Raw genomic sequence first — 19,790 nt, forward strand, 5'->3', positions numbered from 1 at the left:
CATGTAAAATATACCATTTCTCTGCAATAATAAGGATAGATCCTGCCCTCTCTGACTATAATGACAGATGGATGTCTGGGACAATCAGGCTAGATCATAGCCAGCCAATCAGAAGCCACAAGGCTCCCTTGCCCCGCCTCACCCCCCCCCCACCACAGCTCGCCCTGAGCAGAGCTGAGGGTTTCCCTGTGGAAATCAGCCTGGAGCTGCAGCAGCCCTTTATACAGAACAGAAATCAATGGAATGAGTGATTCTTACCCTAGGGCAGTGACAAATAATAAAATAATATTTGCTGCAGAACATCTTTCAGTGCGAGAGAACATGTCAAGGACAGAAAATCCAGTTGTTTGGAAAGACCACAGCACATTAGAATCTCCAGCCTGGAAGCGCTCAGTCCGATGTTCCCTCCCTGCGCACCCCACAGTGACCAGGAGCGAATTCCAGCGTCCACCTACCAAGCCACGGCTAAGGGAGTTGGAAAACTATGGATTGAGTTGTATTCCTCCCAAAACACAGACTGGAGCCCTAAGCTCCAGTACCTATGAATGTGACCTTGCTTGGAGATAGGGTCATTATAGAGGTAATCCGGTTAAAATGAGCTCATCAGGGTGAGCCCTAATCCAACAGGACTCGTGTCCTTATAAAGAGGAAATCTGGACATAAAGATATACAGAGGAGACGCCAGGCAGAAATCCGGGTGCTGCTTCTACACTCCAACGAAGCCAAAGACGGCCAGTAAGCCACTGGAAGCTGGGAGAGAGGCACGGACAGTGCCTCCGTACCGCTGTTAGAAAGAACCAGGCCTGCTGACACCTTGGTCTTGGACAGATGTCCAGCTTCCAGGACTGTGAGACAACGAACTGCTGCTGTTTGAGCCACTCAATTTGTGTGACTTTGTTACAGCAGCCCTAGAAAACTAGTACAGAGTGAGAAGGGGCGCCAAGCCTGATTGGCACAGCTCCTGCCTGGGCCTGCCTTTCTGCCCTCAGCAATGGGAGGAACAAGGATTGGCCTTGAATATCTGGCCTGTATCCACTCCATTCACAGCAGCTGCCATCACTGTTGTCTCATGCTGGATCACTGCCCACCCTGCCTCTGGCTACCATGCCTCTGGCCTAGCCTCTCTTCCCCTACCCTGGCCACCAGTGACCTGCCTGAGTGTCAGCCTGTGGGGCTGCTCTCTTTCAGGGGTTCCACCCTCACGCCTTCAAGAGGAAACCCGTACTTCTGAGCGTGGCTGTCTTGTGGCATGAGGAATGGATGTCGGGGAGGGGCAGGGTCCCTGTAAGGAGGCCTCTCTAGCTACTGGAGTTGTCTAAGAGACTGGCTCTGTGGTGACAGGTGGTGATCTCCCTGTTGTTTAAGGGTTAGAACAGGGTCAGCTGACCACCAGCCTCCTCTGGGGCTTATTCCAAGGCCTGGGGAGAAGCCTTCCGGTGCCCACTCAGGGTTTGCTGGCCATGTGAGCCAGGCCTCTGCCTCGTGCCACAGCAGCTAATCACATAAGCAAATGTGACCTCATTTTTACAGAGCTGGAGGGAGTGGGGGTGTGGAGTGTCCAAGATCCTGTTCACATAACTTACTAATATACTCATGGTGGCTGTAACCTGGGCTGTGGGCCCTGCTGTCTCCTGCCCCTAAGAATAGAAGGAGGTGCTGTTTCCTGGGAACATACACCTTATCTGGCTCCTGTTCCTAAAAGGAGGAATTTAGGCTGTTGGTTTCAAAGATGCTGGAGGTCTTGGAGTTGGAAGACTTTGGATCATTGACTCTGACCCTCTGCTCATTGCCTAGATCTGTTCCCAGGTGTCCTCAATAGATGGGCTGGTCAGCCTCTGCTTGCACACCCCTGATGACAGGGCACTCCCTCCCTTTAATGCTCACTGCTCCACTGTGGAACAAGTCTAGCTGATTCTTTTACATAACCTTTATTTTTTTCAGATAACAGAGCATTACCCTGAATCAGACCTGTACTCTGTTTGGAGGCAGGGCCTTTGGTACAGTCCTATACAAAAGGCTGTGGGAACACAGAAGGGGGTTTTGGTACTACTGAGCGTATGTGCTACTGAAGTGAGCACAGAGAGTGCTATTACTTTAGAAGAAAGTGGGTGGGGAGGAGAAATCAAGGATGGCTTCCCGGAGGAGGCGATGTTTGAGCTGCCAACTGAGGCTCCGGTTCCTGGTATTGTGCCAGGGGGCTCAGGCTACACAGATGAACACAGATTAGCCCTGGCCACAGAGAACTGTCCACTCTGCACTGGCAGAGAAGGCCTGAGGTGTGAATGGGCCTGAGGGCCGTGCTGCAGGTGATCTGGAGGGGCTGAGGCTGAGGGAGGATGTGGGGTAGGGACTGGAGACCATGAAGTTGGAGAGGGGCAGAAGGTGCTGGATCAGGGATGTGCTCCTTCAGGCACTGGGAACTGTGGGAAGCTCTGAGCCAGGAATGAGGTGATTGGGGCTGCATTGTAGAAAGACTCGCTTTCGCGACTGTCTCCTGGAGCCCAAATCAGCCATCTTCTGGCCCTCTCTAAGCAAGCTGGCTTCATGAGAAAAAGGAGGCTAATTTTTGCAGACCCTATACTTTCCTCTGTGCAGTGGGGAGAGGGCTTGGGACCACAAGGCTGGGCTGGGCTCTGCTCTAGGGTCTCACATGAGCCCGGTTTCCTCATCTGTAAAACGGGTACAATAGTATCCAACCCTTCAGCAAGGCTGGGGGGAGCTCTATGATGGCACAAACAGCCCAAGCACAGGACGGGCACATGCATGCCTTTTTCAAGCTCCCTTCCTCTCATAAATGCAACAGGGCATTTTCGAGGCCGTAGCCCCTCTGCATCCCTTCCCACCTTCTTGCCCTGCCCATGCTGTCCCTTCTGAGGCCTGGAATGCCCTCCCTCCCTTAGCCTTTATGTGTCAAGTCTTCCCATCACATAAGTGAAATGCTGTCTATTCGTGAAGCCATTCCTGACTCTTGCAACCCAATGGAATGTTTCCTTAAGCTGCTCTCAGGACTTAATTTTGTGGCTCACTCATTCACTAATTGGACAAACAGCTCTGGAGCATCTAACTGCTCTGGATGCTGAGGATCCAGAGATGATTAAGACTCAACCCCCAGAGGCATCAATCTGGTTGAAATATGCTTCCCACATCAATAAAATTGCTGTGAAATAAAAAATAAATAAGTTTGGGGAAAAAATGACTTCTTTCCCTAAAATTATTCTAGATATTTCTCACTGAGGAAAAGCAGCCAGGAAATAGGCACTTCCTGTTTTCATTAAATAAAGGCTTTTAAACATCTGTTGTTTCTGGTGACAGCCGTTGTCGGTAACTCCGAGGGCTTCAAACACCCCCGGATAACCTGGCAGATCCCAGACCGCTGCTCTCCTGATGGCTTTATTGGCACTGGCTTCAATCGGCCTTGGAAAATGTACCCGCTGTAAGGGCCGACAGTGGGGTGTTTTGGCAAGGGCGTTTAATCTGCTCTAGCCTTTGGTCTTCTCCTGGGAGGGAGGCAACGTGGAGATTCAACCCCTTGACAGTAAGGGAAAGCAAGGGAGGTAGAGATTGGTTTCTTGCAGTTGCAAAATGAATCTTAGTGTGTCTGTAGGACCCTAGAGATGGTCTGGGCTGACATTTACCCTCTGGCTTAGCCTCCTACGCTGGAGGCACCAGGCAGGAAGTTCATTTATGAGATTTATGGAGGGTAACAAAGAATTCTGTAGAAAGGGTTGAGTCCAGGAGGACAGAGCCCAGGAGAGCTTGACATAAAACACAGCCACCATAGGCACACATGTTCCTTGAAGGTTGCCCCCCAAAATGGGGATAGTGGCTGCCTCTGAGATGGGAACCAGGGAGCTAGAGGGGGCAGGAATGACCTACCTAAAAAACCGACAAATAAACAAAACCTTATCCACACGCCTCCTTGGGTCCTGATCCCTCCCACCCCACGCAGAGATGATGATCAGCAGGTCTGAGCTTTTATGCTGGCAAGTGGTGTCACCTGCAACCCTGCTGTGCCCCTCACTGTGAATGCTGGACAGTCTGATTCTCTCAGTTTTCAGGCAGGGAAACTGAGACCATCTGTGAGGGAGTGGCAGGAGCAGAATTAGAACCCATGTCCCTGGAGTCTGCTGCATCGCTTGAGTAAGTGACTGCTGTGAAACGGTTTATGACTCCCATGTAGACATCCCAGGGATGAGCCAACAGGAGAGAGGGTGGACCACACAGACGCCCTGACTGAAGAAGTGGAGGAAGATGTGAGGTTAAGTCTTCCAGTCAACTAGCTCTCTCTCTGGGGATGTCAGAGCTTGGGAGGGACCCAAGGGGCACCTGGGCTGACCTACCATTTCACAGATGAGAACACTGAGGCTTACAGAGGGAAGTGGCTTGTTAGCAGCCAAGTTGGGGGTTGGAGGTTGGTTCCAGGTCCCCCTTTCCCAGAGTCTGTGTCTGCGGCCAACTTCTCTGGATGACCATGCTGTCAAGAGAAAATGCCAGGGACCCAGCTCTGCCCCCTCAGGCCCTGGGCATGGGGAGCTCTCATCCTTGTCCTCATCTGCTTATCCTTTTGACTTAGAACTACTTGTCCTTTCCTTTTTTTTGAAACCAGGCAAAGGCCCTGAGGCGGGGAGGCAGAAAACCTGTTCTGACCTGGGTTCCCCAGTCACTTTGGGCACATCACTGTCCCCCTTTGCCTCAGTGTTTTCTTCTGCAAATCGGGGTTTGTCGGGGAAGGTGTTTGGACTAGATCGGCCACTCAAACCTCAAGTCATGCCCTGTTAGTGACATGAAATTTTAGTGGGTGGTGACCAACATTTTAAAAAGAAAGAAACAGAAGAAGAGAAAATAGTTAAGTGCATCCTATTATTTTGTGAAACTCTTGTTTTGGTTAACTGTGTGTGTTCACTGAGTCGTGACATAAAATACATTTCTTATTGTGGGTTGTGGTCAAATAAGAGTTTGTGTTTGCTGCTGTCTTCCATTCACCTAAGGGATGCTTCCAAGGCAGGGTGGTGAGCCAGGAGCACTGGGAGGGGTGGGGGGGAGACTTTGGGGTTGGGAAGGACAGGGGAGCCACAGGGTGTGGGCAGGCCAGCCTCGAGTGCTGCACAAGGATGAAGAGTTTCCAGTAAGGAGATAACACATCACAGCAAGGCCTGAACCCATTAACATCTGGTAATGAGTGGGCGTCCCACAGGGAGGCTGATAAACGGCCTGTCTGTGCATGGAGAAAGAGGTTTGCAGGAAAGCACGTATGGGCTTCACTGCCAAGCTCCAGGGGCATTAATTGTCTTTGCTGTTTTAGGATCTTGACAGGAGTGTAGAGGCCACAATGACACCCCCACAGGAGGGTGTGTGTGTGTGTGTATGTGTGTGTGTGTGTGTGTGTGTGGAGGGGGGGAGGTGGATAGGAGCATTAGACACGTGTGGAAGATTGGGGTTCCAGTCCCATTCATTCTCATTCATTTATTCCACAAATGCTCATGGAACACCTTTGGTAGGCTGGGCTGTGTGTCAAAGGCTGTTACGTGTTCCTGGATCTAGGGTAACAAAATCGACTGGAGAGGGGATGAAGGAAGGAGACCCACGTATGTGGGCCACTTATCTGGTGCCAGATGCTCTGCTTGTTGCTTTAGATGCATAATCTGAGCCTTCATAATATCCCGGAGTGGGTGTGTGTGATACTATTATTATTCCCAGTATGTAGATGAGGCTCAGAGAAGTTATGTAACTGGTCCAACGTCACACAGCAAGGTATGTGGTCACTCAGGATCACAGATCTGTTTGATGTCTGAGCTCACACTTTGACCCTGCTCCCTGCTGCCTAAAATGTTAAAGTCCATGCCTGGAACCTGGTTTCATTTTTCTTTGGAAAGCAGAATTTTACAACATCAGGGCCAGCAACTTGGAGGGCATCTTGTCTATCCCTTTTACCATAAAGAAAGGGATACTGAGGTTCAGAGAGGAGTAGGGAATGGCCAGAGACCCCCAAACAACAGTGTCAGGGTAGGTCCACCAAGGAGTAGAGGAGGTGGGCCTGCAAAGCATCAGCACCAAATCTTACAGCTAAGGCCAATCCGGACCCAGCCAGGCCTGGCCAGGGCATCCGGTCTGGACCCAGCAGCTGAGTGAGTCCTGGGAGGAAGTGGAAGCTAGCTCCTCCCGCACCCTGCCTCATGCCCTGGGTGCTCCCCTGGGGTCTGGCAGTGTGAGCTGACTCACTGCCCGCCCATGCAGTGTTTTGGAGATTCAGGATGGCTTTCTCTGCTCCCCACAGCCTCTCTTCAGCCTGGGCAGCCCCACAGACCATACACATCCCATCCTCCCCTGACCCTGGAAGGTCCAGCACTGAGCTCTTGGCCTTTCCCACCCAGATGCAGTTTCAGCTAAAGGAGACTGAAGACCTACTGTGTGCTGAGCACCCCACTAGGTGTACTGATGGGCATCACCTCCCTTGATCCTTGCGAATTGGGTGCTGTCAGCCCCCTTCCCTTCTGCTTGAGGATGTGACCTTCAGTTCACTTTCTAGCTCTGTTCTCCTGGAAACCCAATAAAGGTAGACTCAGCTGTGTTCCTAGGCCAGCTTGCTAGGGCAAACTGGTTGGTAAACTGCATCTACATTGGGAGAACTATACATACTGACAGGGACACCATATTTCAGGTTCTCCTGAGAGCAATGACCTTTGCTATTGGGTGTGTCCTTTGCAGGGACCCTGGAATCCAGGCTTGTAGATTTGTTACAAGAGATCCTGGCTCTTGCAGGGCAAGAGGTTTCTAAGGCAGGGCAGTCCCTACACCTGTCCCTTGGGGGACCAGAGGGAAGAGCTTGTGGTGGCTGGGTGGACAGCTTGAGGACTGCCCCCATGACAGAGCAATGCCTGCTGGCAGCCTGTGGGTTCTGTGTCCTTCTGGGCTGACCCATGCCATGTGTGGTCTCCACTGTTTCTCATGGGCGATCCTCTTATGAGGATCGCAAAAGGAGATCCCCATGGGCACTGTGTGGAAACTGAGACTCAGAGAGGTGAAGTGACTTATTCCAGGTCACCCAGGGGGCTGGCCTCCTTCCCCTGAGCTGCCTGGCCCTGGGGCCTACCTCTGGCCGCACGGGGTCCTCGATGCCCACCACGCAGATGCAGGTGAGGTCATTGAGGATGTCATTCTCGTTGTCCCAGTCCGGCTCGGGGCTGCTGGGGAAGTCGCGGTAGGCCACGCAGATAGTGCGGAGCCCGTCGCAAGCCATGGGCTCAATCACCTTCTTTACCATCTCGTCCCGGTCGCGGGGCCGGAAGACACGGGGCTCTCCCGCCCCGCTGAGGATTTTGCAGCACCTAGGGGAAGATGGAAGGGAGATGGGGAGCTCAGGGAATGCTCCTTCTGAATGGCTCGAACCCTAGTGATGGCCAGCTGGCTGTGGCTGGTCATCCAGTGCCCATTCAGTCCATCCCCCAGGCTGGGTGAAATCAGGCATCCTTCCTACAATTTCTGCCCAGGCCACTCAGCAAGTGCAGCCCCACTTTGATGTGTTATATGTTCACAAGATTCATCTGAAATAGCATTTCCACAGCCGAAATGGTTTACAAAGCACTTAAAACCCAGGCTAGAAGTTCTTGACACTGCCTGCACATTAGAATTGCTTGGGGGAGCCTTTAATAAATATCCATGCATCAGCCTTGCCCCAGAGGTTCCAGTTCAATTTGTCTGGGGTGAATCAATTTTTTTTAAAACACTCCTTGGAGTGATTCCAATGTGTAGCTAGGGTTAAGAACCACTGGGGGCTACATCAATCTCCTCAGTGTGCAAGTGGGGAAACTGAGGCCAGAGAGGAGAAGGGATTTGTTTAGTTCACTAAGCTTATTTCCAGCACTTTTCTGGAGTCAGAGGAGTGTGGTTAATAATGAAAATAGCGACCATCAACCAACTCTATGCTAAAGAAAGCGAAATAAGAGAGATCTAAGTGTGATAATGGGTAGAAATTCCTGACGAACCAGTGGCTTAGGGAGGAGGAGGGGGAGGACTCTGGCTATAGAAATGTTTAAGAGGATATAATGGAAAACACAGCGGGCAAGGGGCATAAAAGTGAAGGTGAGTCTTGCTGGATGACCTTGGGCAGGGCCCTCTGTGGCTCTGGGTGCTAGACGGCCATTCCAGCCGGGGAGGCTGCTGGGCCTGGCCTGGGTAGCAGCCATGCTGTATGACCCTGACATCCCCAGTGCCCTGCACCAGGGCACAGCCCTCAGCCCAGCACCCTGCCAGTGCTTACTTCTTGAGCACGATCTCAGAAGCCCCCTTGCTGTACATGCGGAAGCTCTCGTCGGGCAGCTTGATGACGGTGCTCATGGACTTGCGCACGGAGTTGAAGGTGTACACTTTGTACAGCTTCTCCTCTGGCATCTGGCTGCGCACGGGCTCATAGTCCTGCTTCAGGTCCAGCACAAAGCCCAGCAGGCCACACTCCGTCTTGTTGCCCACCTGCCGAGGCAGGGCACCCTCCTTCTCCGGGGGCTGGGGAGAGAGACATGAGTGGCTGGGACCTGGTGGAGCCTGTGGCAGGGGAGCTCCTGCCCTGGCTGCCACTGAGGCTCTGGATTGCCACCAGGTGGTCTCTGCGGGCTGAACCCTGAGGGAGTCCTTGGCCCATCCCCTGCTACCTCAGGGCTCTGCATCCCAGGTCCAGTCCTGGCTCCAGATGAAAGGAGTGAAGCAAGATTAGCTTTTTAAAAAAATATGAATTAAAAATTTCAAACATAAAAAAGAGAATGTTGTAACAGTTATGTGCCTACCATCCAGCTTTGTAGCATCTTAACATTATGCCATACCTGCCTCAGATTTTTCTAAGTAGAACATTACAGATAAAGTTGAATCCCCTCTGCAAACCTCTCCCCATATGCATAATTCATACCTTGTCCCAGAAACAACTTCTGTCTTAAATTTGACATTAATCATTACTGCGTGTGTATTTAACTGTTAATTTTGAGATAATTATAATTTGCATGCAATAAGAGACAATACACAGAGGTGCTGTACCCCCTTCATCCAGTTTCCCCCAATGTTATCACCTTAGTATTAATACAAGTACCACAGCTGAGATTGGGATGCTGACACATGGAAGCTGACCTTGTTGAGATTTCACCAGCTTTACACGCGCTTGTGTGTGTGTGTGTGTGTGTGTGTGCCCATGTGTATTTCCTATGCAATGGCACCACATGTGGGTTAATGTGGCCACCACCATTGTTAAGATTCGGGAGAGTTTATCACAAGTGTCTTTGTACTGCCCTGTTTTTAAAGTGATGGTCACCTCTCTCTTTCGCCACTCTCTGGCCATGGGAGCCACTTATCTCTTCCCTGTTTTCACACTTTTGTCATTTCCAGCCTATTATATACATGGAATAATACAGTCTGTAACTTTCAGAGCTTGGCTGCTTTGCTCAGCAGAATCCCCTTGAGATCCAGGCAAGTTGCTGCATGTGCTGATAATCTGTTCCTTTTGATTGCTGAGTGGTATTCCATGGGACGAACAGACTGTCCCTTGTGATTTCAATCAGGTTGAACCAATGAAAACTGTTATTTTTGAATGTCAAAAATGGTCAAACATAGGCAAGTTCATGCAGTTTAACCTAATGAGAGTCTGTGTGGCTGTGTGGTGCTGTTCTGCATGTGGCACACTTCCTGTCAGGAGACTGTACACACTTTTCTGTAACCTGCTTTTCTCATGTAACATTGTGTGTGTGTCTTTTTTATTTTGAGGTGGAGTTTCACTCTGTTGCACAGGCTGGAGTGCAGTGGTGCAATCTTGGCTCACTGCAACCTCTTCCTCCTGGGTTCAAGTGATTCTCCCACCTTGGCCTCCCGAGTTTGGAATTACAAGTATGTGTCATCACGCTTGGCTAATTTTTGTATTTTTAGTAGAGATGGGGTTTCACCACATTGGCCAGGCAGGTCTCAAATCCCTGACCTCAACTAATCCACCTGCCTTGGCCTCCCAAAGTACTGGGATTACAGGTGTGAACCGTTGCACCTGACCATAGCTGTGCCCGGCTGTACCATTCTGTTTTTGAGATTCGTTCATCTTTATGGCCTAGTGTGTTCCTCTTTAACTGCTCTACAGATGCCATGATATGAACACACTGCAACGACTTATCCCTTCCCTGAGTCCCTCCCTCATTTCCTTCTCCCCCTCACACATTAGACACATACTCTTTGGCACCTGCTTCATGCTGGCCCTGTGCCCACTGCAGGGCTGTGTAACACCATTAGCTCCTGCCCTGGAGACTCCCAGAGCACCACCTGCCTCTCCCCAGCACCTGTCACTTCCTCACACGGCGGCCCAACCATGGGCTGTTTTCATGCCTCTGTGCCTTTGCCTCTGCTGCTCCTCCCAGGTGGGTCCCTCTCCCTTCCCTGCCAGGCAAACCCCCTCTTATCTTTTAAGGACCAGCTCAAAATATCTCCCTGTTTTTGAAAACTGCCTCGTGTGTCTGTTGTCTTCCTCTGCATTCTATTCCTCTCTGGGTTCTCAGGGTTGGTGGGAAGCCCAGCACATGGCAGGTGCTTATTAACCATTTGCTAGATGGCTCAATGCAGACCAGAGTGGTGTGGAAGACAAAGGTTAATGGTTAATGGTAAAGATGAGATGCCTCCATATGGGCACTGATGTGGGATTCACAGGAGGCTGTGGAAATGCAGATTTTTGTAGGCGCCTCCCATGTGCAGCCCCCATACCCCAATGTACACACACCCACTCATGCCACTTAAAGAAAATTCATATGGGTGACACAGGTGGAGGTGGCTTCAGGGGTGGTGAAAGAAATCAGAGATAAACCCAAACTCTAAAGAGATTCTAAAGAAGAAATAGCTATGAACATGCCTGTGTCCCCCTGAAGTACCAGACGAACCTCTGACAAGGAGCTCTCTGCATCCTGTCATCAGTCTCTCTCATATCACCCAAAAGAGAAGCCCACACAGGAAGAAGGTGAACTCAAGAAGACAACAGCACGGACTAGTTGTGGAGGGACAGGGCGGACCCTCTGTCAGCAACCGGACATATCCCTGGCCTGTTCTCCCCTCTTCTGCAGCTAGGGCTTGGGCCAAGAAGCAGACCGATTCACATGGGGGGATACAGGCATCGACATGCAGTGGCCCTGAGACCTGGGGATGCACAGGAAAAAAAGAGCCTTTGAACCTAAACCAGGTCCTCATCTGTAAAAAGGAGAGGCTGGAGCACATGATTTCTGGCTCAGAGAAATATCAACCCTTTCCTTAAAGTGGACGTGGTGAAGAAGGGTAGAGTGAGGAGGAACTGCAGGTCCCTCAGTGGATGGTATGGGGCCGTGGATAGGGAGCGAGGCTCACAGCACCTCCCCAGCTCCCATGGCCATACTGAGCGAAGGCATCCTGTGCCTTGGAAGAAGCCCCACTCCCAAGCTCTTTGATAGGTTTTTATTTAGAAGCAGAGAATATTTGACATAGCTTCCCATGTTCGAAGTTTGGGAAAATAAGTTCTAACATCTTCCCTTTCTGCAGTATGCTGTTATTGTGTGCGCTCTCTCTCTCTCTCCCTCCCTCTCTCTCTCTCTCTCTCTCTCTCTCTCTCTCTCTCTATATATATATATATATATATATATATATATATGCAGTTTTATAATTTTCTGTTGATTTCCAGAGTTTATGTATTTTCCATAATAGCTTTTTCTCCCTCTACTAATGAAAGAAAATGACGACACTGAGGACTTAAATAAAAATGCCTAATTACTTATTTGCCCAAGAGAGCTGAGCAGTCATGCCTGCAAAACACTCAGCATTTTATTACCCTCTGTGAAATATTTTAATTTTCCTCTAAAAGGATTTCAAACAATCCGTGGTTGGAAATGGCAGAGCTGCCTCCTCCGTAATTCAATTTGTTTCCATGAATTTGAGCTCCGAAATCGCCTACGTGCATTACTAAGAACCAGGGACCCTCCCCTTTTCTCTTTTGGCTTTTTAAAATCCTGACAAACACAGAAGTTTTGCTCTCGCTGTAGAATTTCCACAAGCCTTTTTATCTCCAGGGCTCCCACTTTGTAAGGGAGTTAAGGCATTGGTATTGTTCCTGTTTTGAGGCACGGAGAACAGGCCCCGGTCTGTGACTTGCTCCTAGTCACAGACCTGTGGAGGGCCAGGTCTGGGGCTGCCCCTAATCCCTGATTCCAGTTCCAGCTTCATCCAGCACATTTCTCTGCATGGTGTTGGGCCCTTAGGGAATGCTGGGTGCAGCCATGGTCAGACTTTTGAAAGGACAGTTCATGCTCTTGTTTTGGGATGCTGGGAAGTGAATGGAGCTATGATCAATGAATGATGATTTGAAGAGCACAAATTATGGACAACATTTGCAAAAATGGGATTAAGAAAAACCATAGCATGCATCACCCATTAGGATGGCTACTATTAAACAAACAAACAAACAAACAAACAAACAAAAACTCATGTTGGTAAGGATGAGGAGAAACAGGAACCCTTGTGCCCTATCGGTGGAAATGTCAAATGGTACAGCCATTATGGAAAACAGTATGTAGTTCCTCAAAAAATTAAACATGAAATTACTCTATGATCCAGAAAGTCTGATTCTGGGGAATATGCCCCAAATAACTGAAGACAAAGACTCAAAGAAATATTTGTATACCTATGTTCAAGGCAGCATTAATCAGAAAGTCTAAGAGGTGGATACAACCTAAGTGTCCGTCAACAGATAAATGGCTAAACAAAACGCGATTTATCCATACAGTAAATTCTGACACATGCTACAGCATGAAGGAACCATGAAAACATTATGCTAATGAAATAAACCAGTCAAAAAAGGTCAAAACTGTGTAACTCCACCCATAGGAGCTGCTGGAGCAGTCAGATTTACAGAAGTCGAATGGTGGGTGCCAGATGTGGGAGGAGAGGGGAATGGAAACTTACCATTTAATGGGTATGGAGTTTTAGTTTTGCAACCTGAAATGAGTTCTGGAGATGATTTGTACACAATGTGAATGTACTTAATACTATTATACACTTAAAAATGGTCAAGTTTGTACATTTTATGGTATAAGTATTTTATGCAAATTAAAAAAATAAAAACATAACTTAAAAAGCTCCCAAGCAGGCCAAGTGCAGTGGCTCACACCTGTAACCCCAGCACTCTGAGAAGCTGAGGCGGGCAGATCACTTGGGGTTGGGAGTTGAAATCCCGTCTCTATTAAAAATACAAAAATTAGCTGGGCCTGGTGGCAGGCACCTGTAATCCCAGCTACTCAGGAAGCTGAGGCAGGAGAATAGCACAGACCTGGGAGGCGGAGGTTGCAGTGAGCTGAGATCATGTCACTGCACTCCAGCCTGGGAGTCAAAGCAAGACTTTGTCACAAAAACAAACAAAATAGCTTCCAAACAAACCTCATAGCACAGTAAACTGCAGTAGCTGCAATGTGATGATTTTTCTGAGGCCATTAGAAAACAACTTTATGATAATTGGCTCTCTCTGGTGACCCAACCAGCATCCTTTAAAGGACAGGCATCAGCAGGGAAGCCTCCCCTGATGCCTGGAAGCCCAATCTCAACAGTTGCAGCCATGCCCGTTTCCCCAAATGCCTGCTCTGCGCTCATCACTCTACTGAACTCTTCACATGCATCACCTAATCATAGGCTCACAGCTGCATACGAAGCAGGGGCTGCTCTTCCTCACATTTTGCAGTTGTGCACAGCTGAGGCTGGGAGAGGCGAGGCTGCATGGCAAGGCAGGGTCTAACTAGCTAGGAGCTGACATAGGGGGTCTGGGCCCTGAGCCCACAGATCATCTCTCCCAGAAGCCTGCCTCTCCCCTGACCAACACAACTGGCTCAGAGTCATCAGGGCAGGGCAGTTTGCCTCATTCATCCCCACACCCCTGCCCCACCAGTGCCATGGGCTGCCAGTGAACACTGGTCCAATGAATCAATGAATAATTTTGCGTTTGTGTGTGGGTGCTGCCAACAGGACGCCAGGTGGGACGAACTTTCTGGCAGAACTTGGCCCCAGAATCATCCTCTAAAGGCCTGCCTTTTGAGAAGAGTGAGGTGGCTGTGCAGGGCCAGCAAGCCCTGGGCTTTTCTCCAGAGGTGGGGAGGGCAGGAGGTGGGTGTGGGTGTCCAGGACGACAGAAACCTCCTGGAATGCAGAGGCGCTACACTCCCGGAGAGCAGACTTCTAGGCTTCCCCAGCTCACCAGTGCACTGTGTGTGTGTGCGCACGTGTGAGTATGTGTGTGAGAGATGCATGGGGTGTGTGTCTGTGGTGTGTTTGTTGTGTATGTGTTGTGGTGTGTGTATATGTGTAGTGTACTTGTCTGTGTGTGTGGTGTGTGCATGTATATGATGTGTTTGGACTGCGTGTGTCTGGTATGTTTGGTGTGTGTGTGGTGCATAATGTGTGTTGTGTGTGTGGCATGTGGGTTGTGCATTGTATGAGTGTGGTATGTGTTCTGTATGGTGTGTGTTGTGTGTGCTGTGTGTGTGTTATATGTGCATAGTAGGTGATGTACATGTGGTGTGTGTTTGATGTGGGTGAAAGGTGGTATATATGTGCTGTGTAGTATGTGTGATAAGTGGTGTGTATGGTGTACGTTGTATGTGTGTGGTGAGTACTGTGTTTGCGTGTGAGTGGTGTGTGTTATATGTGCATGGCATGTGTAATCGGTGTGTTGTATGTGTGATGTGTGTGATGTGTATTGTGTGTGGTGATGGTGTGTGTGTTGTGTTGATGTGTTGTGTGTGTGGTGTGTTTTCTGTGCGTGGTAATGTGGTACAGGTTTGTTATGTGTGTGATGAGTGGTATATGTATTTCGTGTGGGTAGTGTGTTGTTATGTGTGCGGTAGGTGGTGTATGTGTGTTGTATGTGATGACTGATGTGTTATGAGTATTGTGTGTTGTGTTACATGTGTGGTGTGTGTGATGTGTGTGGTGACTATTGTGTGTGTATTGTATGTGTGGTATGAGTAGTGAGTGGTGTATGTGGTATATGTTGCATGTTCATGGTAGGTGGCATGTGTGTGGTGTGTGTTATACATGTGGTGTGTTGTGTTTGTGTTGTATGTGTGATGAGTGGTGTTTTTTGTATGTGTTGTGTGTTGTATGTGTGTGGTGGGTGGTGTATGCATGTGTTGTGTGTTGTATGTCAAGTGGTATGTGTGTGTTGTATGTTGTATGTGTGGTGTGTGTGATATGGTATGTGTGTGTTGTATGTGTGGTAGGTGGTATGTGTTGTGTTTATGTGATGTGTGTTGTGTGTGGTAGATGGTGTATGTGTGTTGTGTGTTTGCATGGTGTTTTGTGTTGTATGTGCATGATGGGTGGTGTATGTGTGGTGTGTGGTGAGTGTTGGGTGTGTGTTGTATGTGTGATGTGTATAATGTGTGTGATGAGTAGTGGTTTATGTATATGGTATGTGTTGTATATGTGTGGTATGTGTTGTATGTGAGTGGTAGGTGGTGTATGTGTGTTGTGTTTGTGTGAGGTGTGTGTGGTAGGTGGTATATGTGTTGTGTGTTTGCATGATGTGTGTGTTGTGTGTGGTAGGTAGTATATGTGTGTTGTGTGTTTGCATGATGTGTGTGATAAGTGTTGTGTGCTGTGTGTTGTATGAGCACAACGTGTGGTGTGTGTGGTGTGTGTGTATGTCACTGTGTGAGGATCAGGATAAAGGGTTGGGATGCAGGGACCAACAGCTCTGTTAAAAACTGGAATTCCCCATCTGGGGTGATTTCCTTTAAACTCTTCTTTGAGAGACTATGTTTGCAAAAAACCAAATGCAAAACCCTTGTTGAATTCAACACCCAGGTCCCTGCTGTTTTGCATACTCCATGGCCCACCTCCCCACCTCAGTGCCCTGCTAAGTCCCTTCCACTGCCTTCCACACTTTCTGACCTTCTTGGCATGGCCAGAGCCCAGTCTTGGGTCATGGCCTGGCTCAGGGGGACTTTGAAGCTCACTCAAATATTAGATGGAGCCCTGGGTTTGGTGTCACGAGATCTGAATTCAAGGGCTGTCTCTGCTTTCCCTCTTCCCCTTTCTCCTAAGCCCTTCCTACCATCTGCTAGGTTCTAAGATTTATGGGAAATACGACACAGCCGACCCTCCTCCCTTCTGGGGTTATTGGCCTTGTGGCCACCTCCATGTAGAATGGGGTGTGCTGGGGACCAGCTGGCTAAGCTTGACTTCTCTAGTCAGGAAAACCATTCTACAGAGGGAATCCTTCCTTCAGAACCATTTGGGGGCTCCAGGGAGATTTATTTTTCTCTCAATAGCTTACGTTTCAGAAATATGCCATAAACTTCCAACAGTTCAGCTCCACAAGTGCCCATCCTCAGTTTAATAGTTCAAATGTCAACTGTAGTGGCAACCTCCTCTAAAAGAGGTCTAGTGAAGTAGAAAATTTAAGTTCGCGTGGGTGGTTTCAGTACACTAACAGACATGGGCAGAACAGGGATGTTTTCCCAAGGAAGCGGGGTGCCTCCAGAGTTGGAGGAAAGAGCGATTTCCATCTGAAAGCTGAGCTGCAGCGGGAAGAGTAGCAGGGCGGCCAGAGCTGCAAGTGGAAGTCTTGATGTACAAAGCGTTGGAGACCGCAAAGCGAATCTGAGGGTGTGCCAGGATTTCTGAGGCAGGGAAGCAATTTCTGACTAAAAGATGATTCACGCAGCTTCCCTCTGAGGGCAACTTTAGTTTCTAATGAAGAAATAAGAATGGAAAGGAAAAAGGCTTTGCCATTCTCAGAAAGGATGGGGCACGGGGTGGGGCTGGGCCCCTGAGCAGCCTCTCAGCCTGCAGCCTCAGCCCTGGTAACACCCTCCACCTGTGCCTGGGGTAGTTCTTCTGAGCACAGGGAAGAGAAAGCCCATTAGGGGCTAACTTGGTACCTCTGGCTCCCCCGAGTCCTCCTGGCCTCACCTTTCAACATTCTGGCCCTGCAGAAAGGTCCATGAAGCACCATGTTTCCTAAGTGCGCCACACAGCTTAAGGTCTCTGGGTCTTCGCAGGGTTGTGCCCCCTGCCTGGAATACTCTTGCCCCTGCCTTCTTGGTGAATTCCTCCAGAATTCTCTGGGCCTAGCTCTGCCACTTGGTGGTCAGGAGCAATCCTGTAGGACCCTTTCTGTTTCTGCAGTGTGGTTTTCATAGCTGCGAGATGGGAATGGTCCTATTTGGCCAGCTCATCTGAAAGGCATGTAGAGGGTCAAGAAAGAGTGGTGGAGAGAGATCCAAGATGGCTGATTACTAGCAGCTCGGGATTGTAGCTCCCAGTGAAAGCACAGAGAACGAGAGGATGCCACACTTTCAGACGAATTTTTGTTGCTCACGGATCAGGAGATTCCCAGTGGAGGAGCCCCACGGGTCACCAGCGCGACTCTTGTGGCTGGCGCAGTGGTTTTTCCGGCGCCCCGGCTCTGGAGTTCTTGCTGCAGAGTAAACGGGATTGGGTTCCCTTTTGGTCGACGTTTGGAGCTCTGGGAAGGCAGAGTCACCTATTCAGCTGATCGAAAAGGGACTCAAGAAGGAAGCCAGACCGGAGATTCCCGGGCAGAAAAGCACCATGAATCTTAATGCCGCTGTTTTAACTGACGCAGTGGGTTGCTCAGATTCCGGTGCTGGGAATCAACAAGTTGGATGTCCACTTGGACACCTAATGTGAAAGTCAGTAATTACAAAGACGACAGGTGATAAATTTACAATCATGGGAAGAAACCAGTGTAAAAAGGCTGAGAATACCCAAAATCAGAATGCCTCTCCCTCTACAGGGGATCACAGTTCCTCATCGACAAGGGAACAAGGCCTGATGGAGAACAAGTGCATTCCAATAACAGAATTAGGCTTCAGAAAGTGGATAATCAAGAAACCTCTGTGAGTTAAAAGAACATGTTCTAGGCCAATGTAAAGAAACTAAGAACCTTGAAAAAAGGTTTGACGAAATCCTAACGAGAATAGACAATCTAGAGAGGAATATAAGTGAATTAATGGAACTGAAGAATACAATACGAGAACTCTGCAAAGTATGCACAGTCGAATTGATCAAGCAGAAGAAAAGATATCAGAGGTTGAAGACCAACTTAATGAAATGAAATGAGAAGACAAGATTAGAGAAGAAAGAGTAAAAAGGAATGAGCAAAGTCTCCAAGAAATATGGGACTATGTGAAAAGACCTAATTTACGTTTGATAGGTGTACCTGAATGTTGTGAAGAGAATGCATCCAAGCTGGAAAATATTCTTCAGATTTTTATACAGGAAAACTTTCCTAACCTAGTAAGGCAGGACAATACTCAACTCTAGGTAATACAGAGAACACCACAAAGATATTCCTCAAGTAGAGCAACCCCAAGACACATAATCGCTAGATTCACCAGGGTTGAAATAAAGGAGAAAATTCTAAGGGCAGCTAGAGAGAAAGGTCAGGTTACCCATAAAGGGAAGCCTATCAGACTCACAGCAGATCTCTCAGCAGAAACCCTACAAACTAGAAGAGAGTGGGGGTCAATATTCAATATCCTCAAAGAAAAGAATTTTCAACCTAGAATCTCATATCCAGCCAAATTAAACTTCATAAATGAAGGGAAAATAAATTTTTTTGCAAACAAGCAAGCACTCAGAGATTTCATCACCACCAGGCCTGCTTTATAAGAGCTTCTGAAAGAAGCACTATACACAGAAAGGAACAACCAGTATCAGTCATCCCAAAAACTTATCAAAAGGTAAAGAGTATCTCCATAATGAAGAATCTATATCAACTAACGGGCAGAATAGCCAGCTTGCATTAAACGACAATATTAAACTCACAAATATCGATATTAATCCTAAATTTAAATGCATTAAATGCCCCAATCAAAGACACAGACATGCAAACTGAATAAAAAGTCAGCACTCTGCATCCAGATCCATCTCATAAGCAAGGACACATAAAGACTCAAAACAGAAGGTTGGAAGAAGACTCACCAAACAAATGGAGAGAAAAAACAAAAACCCAGGAGTTGTAACTTTCGTCTCTGACAAAATAGACTTTAATAGTAACAAAGACTAAAAGAAACAAAGAAGGACATTACATAATGGTAAACGGACCAACGCAACAACAGGAGTCAATGATCATAAATATATATGCACCCAATATAGGAACACCCAGATACATAAGACAAGTTCTTAATGACTTATAAAGAGACTTGGACTCCCGCACAATAATAGCGGGAGACTTTGACACCACATTGTTAATATTCGACGGATCAACGAGATAGAAAATTAACAGGGACATCTATGATTTGAACTCAGACCTGGAGCAAGTAAACTCAGTGAATATTTATAGAATTCTTCACCCCAGGTCCACAGAACATACATTTTTCTCAGTATTACATTACACCTATTTTGAAAGTGACCACATAATTGGAAGTAAATCACTCTTCAGCATTTGCACAGCATTTCACAGACTTAAATGAAATATTTGTTGGCTGTTTGTTATTTTCTTCCCTTATTCCTTCCCGTCTCTGCTGTTAAGCACAACTATCGGCATAAAAGAGGTTTTTAATACCTATTTTTAGATTGCATTTCAGCCTGGGCAATAGAGCAAGACTTCTGTTCTCTCTTCCTCTTTCTCTTTCTTTCAAAAAAAAGAAAAAAAAAAAAAAAAAAAGAAAGACAGTGGCTGGCATAGCAAACTACAGAGGGGAAGGCTCAGAAAGAGCAGCAGGGGGAAACAGAGTCATGACTGCCTTGGACTGAGCACCTGATCTGTGTCAAGCACTGTGTGGGGCACTGCACACACCTCA

At 48.2% G+C, this 19,790-nt stretch overlaps 1 protein-coding gene across 19 annotated transcripts in view; it reads right to left on the reverse strand.

The window, feature by feature from the left end:
* Positions 1–19,790, reverse strand: part of ATP2B2 (ATPase plasma membrane Ca2+ transporting 2) — a 392,914-nt gene that overhangs the window by 26,446 nt on the left and 346,678 nt on the right. For all 19 annotated transcript variants that reach the window (XM_035276284.3, XM_035276294.3, XM_035276289.3 and 16 more), the window contains 2 exons: positions 8,258–8,499; positions 7,091–7,325 (listed from right to left, as the gene is read on the reverse strand). In XM_035276284.3, coding sequence (XP_035132175.1) covers positions 7,091–7,325; positions 8,258–8,499 — 477 coding nt within the window. The remainder of the gene's footprint in view (positions 1–7,090; positions 7,326–8,257; positions 8,500–19,790) is intronic.

The sequence above is a fragment of the Callithrix jacchus genome, chromosome 15 (genome assembly GCF_049354715.1).
Source record: "Callithrix jacchus isolate 240 chromosome 15, calJac240_pri, whole genome shotgun sequence".
Lineage (NCBI taxonomy): Eukaryota > Metazoa > Chordata > Mammalia > Primates > Cebidae > Callithrix > Callithrix jacchus.